Source organism: Triticum dicoccoides, chromosome 1B (assembly GCF_002162155.2).
Source record: "Triticum dicoccoides isolate Atlit2015 ecotype Zavitan chromosome 1B, WEW_v2.0, whole genome shotgun sequence".
Classification (NCBI taxonomy): Eukaryota; Viridiplantae; Streptophyta; class Magnoliopsida; order Poales; family Poaceae; genus Triticum; species Triticum dicoccoides.
This window is the reverse complement of record NC_041381.1, coordinates 29,558,437-29,563,209: the sequence shown is the minus strand read 5'-3', so window position 1 is coordinate 29,563,209 and position 4,773 is coordinate 29,558,437. Positions and strand designations below refer to the sequence as shown.

At 46.7% G+C, this 4,773-nt stretch overlaps 1 protein-coding gene and 1 non-coding gene across 2 annotated transcripts; one reads left to right on the top strand and one right to left on the bottom strand.

Annotated features, from left to right (window-relative positions):
• The first annotated feature begins 236 nt into the window (after positions 1-236).
• On the top strand, positions 237-4,336 carry LOC119317266 (nuclear pore complex protein NUP43-like). The gene is made up of 5 exons (XM_037591700.1): positions 237-972; positions 1,984-2,053; positions 3,475-3,709; positions 3,801-3,874; positions 3,956-4,336. Exons 1-5 carry the CDS (start codon positions 386-388, stop codon positions 4,028-4,030), a joined length of 1,041 nt encoding a protein of 346 aa, XP_037447597.1. The 5' UTR covers positions 237-385; the 3' UTR covers positions 4,031-4,336.
• Positions 4,337-4,362: 26 nt separating this feature from the next.
• LOC119351474 lies at positions 4,363-4,549 on the bottom strand. Its single transcript, XR_005169965.1, has one exon. It is a non-coding gene; the product is annotated as a U2 spliceosomal RNA (small nuclear RNA).
• Positions 4,550-4,773: the final 224 nt, after the last annotated feature.

The window sequence follows — 4,773 nt, the reverse complement described above, 5'->3', positions numbered from 1 at the left end:
TCCATAAGAGTGGCTGAGTTTTTACGTTGGCTCGCCAAGCCTATCACAACCCTCCTCCTTTACCCGGGGTTGGGACCGGCTATGTTGAGACAACAACATATTTTTTAATTATTTTATATTTATAAAATATTATTGAACTCAAATATTTTTTTTTTGAGAAAGAGATGCAAAAGAGAGATAGGGACGTGTAAAGGCCGTGCAGTGCAGCCCAGGAACAGAATTCCCCCCCATAGACGACAGCCCAGAACCAGCCACGCCCCCGCCCTCTTCACTCTCCGTCGCCGTTCGCTCGCGCCGCCGCCCGTGAAACCTAGCGCCGCCGCCGGTGGGAGCGCGCCTCCAAGCCACCGCCCCCGCCCCCAAACCCTCCAAGCAACAGCCAACAATGGCGGACTCTCCCTCCTTCCGCCGCCACCCGCTCCCCTTCTCCGTTGACCTCGTCCGCTGGCTCCCGTCCTCCGCCTCCTCCGGCCGCCACCTCGCGGCCGCCGTCCACGACCCCTCCGTGCCCGCCTCCTCGCGCCTCAGCCTCCTCCCGCTCCACGACCCCGCCTCCCCGCTCGCCTCCCTCCCGCTCCCCTCCCGGCCCACGGCCCTCCGCTGCTCCCCCTCCGTCCTCGCCGCCACCACCTCCTCCGGCTCCCTCCACCTCCTCCCCTCCTCCTTCGACACCGGCTCGGCGGTGTCCGTCCCCGGCGGCGCGGGGTTCCACGTGGGGCCCGTGCGCGGGCTCGACTGCGGCGGCGAGGGGTGGGTGACGGCGGGGGAGGACGGGAGGGTGCACGTGGTGTCGGACGGCGGCGATGGCAGGGTGGTGGCCAGGAGGGTGTGGGATGGGAAGGGCATGTCCGGGTACGAGGCGGCGAGGTGGGCGTCGTCGGCGGAGTTCGCCACCGGCGGCGCCGGCTGCGGCGTGCAGTGGTGGGACCGCAGGAAAGGGGACGCCGTGGTGGCGCAGTGCAAGGGCGTCTGGTGAGTTTCTGCTGCTGCTTGTGGTTGATCGCTCGAGAGTGCTTGGTTTCCGCCGATTGTTCCGAAGTTCAGGGATCTATACTTCACTAGTTCTGTTATTATCTGGGTATGGTATGGTTGGATGGTAAATTGTATTCCCTCCGTTCAGATTTAGTCGTCGTGGTTTTAGTTCAATTGAACTAAAACCACAACGAGTAAATCGGAACGGAGGGAGTATCTCAGTGGCTATGCATTGACACACGGTTACTTCATTTCAATCAGATACCTTTCCCATTTCTTATTTACAAATAAAAGTAAGGTAAGGTTTACTCTATGTGTTTGTGTTATGGTCTCATGTCAAGATGATTATGTTCGGTAACAGTTTGATTCAAAATACTATGTAAATGCTTGGCCATCTTATATGGCCCATTTCTGGGAGGCTATTGCTCATCAGTTTTTCATTTTATTCGCTGATTAGTAGCTACACATAAGCTTGCAGGTGCCAAACTTCATTAGCTGCTGTCATGTCTGCCTATGTTTGAAGCATACTGTACTGCTAAGATATTCTCTAATGTTGGTATTAGCTGGTTCCGGTTCTATTAAATGAGATGTGGAAAGTTTGGACGTCCGTGGCTTTTCAGAGAATTTACGGCTTTTAGGTCCAAGTGTACTCGCGCAAGTTGTGTGGATTCAGCTGTAGCCGCCCAGCAAACAGATAGTTGTACTGTCAAGGTTCTTTCACATGTTCTAATATGGCATCAGATGTATTTCTTACAAATTTCAACTGGTGGCCGAACCAATATAGTCTACTGTCGATATCTAGTCCACGATTGATACGCAAATTCCTCTTTGAACTCTTGCTTCTCGACATCAGCTGTTCAAGATCATATCTGCTAACCTGTGATAACATTTAAGAATTCAGAAATGACCATTGTGTTTGCGCTGTGAAACTTCATTTCATTGAGTTTTCATCATCCCGACTGCACCATGTAGTGCTCTTTATGCTGACTTGATGAACTTGTGATTTTTTAGGGGTCGTGGTGTCGCCACGGGCATGGTGCATTCCATTGATATACATCCATCAAGAAAGCATGTCTGTGTGGTATGGTCAATATCACTCTTTACATGAACTGGGAAATGGCAAATGAATGTTCGCTTCAGTTTAGGCATAATAGTTAAATAAATCATCATTTTTACAATTTCCTATGATATTTGTTAGCCTCGTGTTGACCATAAAACATAACCTCCATTCTTGTACACGAGGATATCTTCGTAGTATATGGGTAGGTGTCTGGACCGGATGTGAGTACCTGCAAGGACTCGTTGCTTTACACCCAGAGCATAGGCCGCCTAGGTCGGTGGTGCTATGTATGGGCTTCTTAGTCTTGCGTACACCTGCGCCCTTATGGCCCTATATGGTATACACACACATGGATATGGTAGTGCGACTACCCATCGTCAGAACTCATCTATATAGCTGAAAGTCAAACAACTTATTGTCAATATACAGCAATATGACCAATTTGTACCATGAAATTCACTAGGATAGAACATCCAACACTAAGTGAACATTTATGTCTATCCCCAAAACCTGCAAAATTCCAGTATTCAAAACAGGCACTGATTTATTTTATTGAGGCTGAGCAATCTTATGTCAATAAATCATCAATATACATAGGTAAATCAGTCTTCCATAAATGAATATTAGTCAAAAATAGTACAGAGGCAGCAGTTGTATGAATAGCGCCCCTTTTACTCTTTCAGAGTAAATCAAGTACTATATGTTTTGGTTTGTATATAACAATTGAAGCCTTTTCAGAGGTAAAGATGACCAATATCTTTGCAATATCCTTGGGTTGGATGCTTTTGCCGATTTCATCGTAATTCTCTGAAGCTATGCACACTGTTTCCCTGTTAAGCATATATTGTGCATAACCCGAAAGATTGAAATGGAATTACCAAAGGGCTTAATAGTACTGTGCAACATAGGGGCTGGATGCTGCTCTTTTGTTAAGCTTATACTGTAAAGGCACTAGCTGGTCTTTGCTCTGAAAGTTTCACTTCCTACATTTACCAAAGAAAAGCAAGCTTTGAACTGAACTCTTTTTGCATGTGATAAACAACAATGCTCTGTGAGTGTTACTTACCTCAACCAAAGATATTCTAATCCTTCATTGTGAATTATATTCAGAATTGTTTTGACTATCTGACTTACAAAATATACGTAGTGGAATGGTTCGTTAGCCCAGCAGTGTCCAGCCCCTATGTTGCACATTCAGCATCTGTGGTTTGTATACGTGTCAGGTAAGCCTAGTAGTAAGTGTGGGAGACTTGGCCTAGGAAGTGGTATGGAGTAACTGCTGACTGTCGAATGGCAAGGTGATTGAGCTGCAGAACTTGGATCACAATGTTAAGTCCAGAGTACGTATAACTGGCCAGATTGTTAGAAACGAATTAATGGGAGTGTTTAGATGAGCCATTACTACAAATATAAATCACGTCTGATTCTCTGATTGTTTGTAGGTTGGAGGGTCCTCAGGAACAATATTTGCTTGGGACCTACGCTGCGCACAGCAGCCAATACCACTCTCTGGTGTAGGGCTTGATGAAACAGTACAACCCGTGTGCGAGAGTGAGGTCTGGGAGGTTCTTTTTGACAACTATACACAGTCTTCTGATATTATCTCGTCTGTCTCAACAAGAATATTACCTGTGATGCTGTGCTCAGAGGATGGAATCCTTGCAATCGTCGAACAAGGTGAGCCTTTACCCAGAAAGCGTTGAATTAATGTGTCTGTTGTTGACTTATTCCATGCAAATTGCTTACGATATGACAATTTAATCACCAGATGAGAGGCCTCTTGAATTGCTTGCCGAGCCCTGTGCTATCAACTCCTTTGATATCGATCCTCAGAACCCTTCTGTAAGTTTGTCTGCTCCAGGTTGGAAACAGCAAGTTTCTTTTTCATTCTTGTACTTGCTTTAATTTTCTCCTCGTACACAGGATGTCGTCTGTGCCCTGGAATGGGAATCGATTGGTGTGCTTACACGTGGAAGGGATGCAATGGCAGAGGAATGAATACATTCGCTCTCCGACAATTCTATTGAATTTCCATGCACAAGTTCCTGTGATGGCCCGTGGCGTGACTAGTCGAGAAATCAGGGTAAGCATCTTCCGAGGACACCGGCATGCTGTCCTTTTGTTGCTCATCAGCTATCAATGATGGAATAGGCGTGCTCGGCGTGTATTTCATTTGTTGTTTTGTGGGAAACTTTGTTGTCATTGTAATCGCGGATCGTGTAAAACTTACACTGGATCATGCGTAGCTGTGAATTGGTGTTCAGCATAGGTGAAATTGGAAGCATAGCTGTGAATTATTGGATCTATATTATTTTTATTTTTTGTTTTGGTTGGGGTGCGCCTGTTCCAAGCAGTAGTGCAACGCTTGGACGACGTATGAGAACGGCCAATAGGCGGATTCTCCCCCACAAAAAAATTAACTTAATATCTCATGGATCCGTAGATCCATGTATCAGATATTAAACTGATAAGAACAGATACTACACTTGATCTTAGCCAAGAGGCCGAGAAAGGTATGCTTCGATAGGCGTCCCCGGTTCTGGTTTTATTGCTCTCTAAACGGCCTAATCACAGCTTCAAAAGCGGTATGGGATTATTCCAATGAGTTCGAAGCTGCTACTTATTTGGGAAAAAAAGCCGACTCTTATTTTACGTTTGCCGGCCCTGCGCTCGTCCAACCAGGGAAGAAGCCCAACAAGTAGATGACGGCCCACATGCTGCCTATCTGGCGCCTCAGGCTC

What these genes read in the sequence shown, in the direction of transcription:
- LOC119317266 (XM_037591700.1), top strand. Translation starts at nt 386, where the DNA reads ATGGCGGACTCTCCCTCCTTCCGCCGCCACCCGCTCCCCTTCTCCGTT. An exon ending in GCGCAGTGCAAGGGCGTCTG is followed by an intron (nt 973 to 1,983) that starts GTGAGTTTCTGC and finishes GTGATTTTTTAG; the next exon opens with GGGTCGTGGTGTCGCCACGG. An exon ending in TCGATCCTCAGAACCCTTCT is followed by an intron (nt 3,875 to 3,955) that starts GTAAGTTTGTCT and finishes CCTCGTACACAG; the next exon opens with GATGTCGTCTGTGCCCTGGA.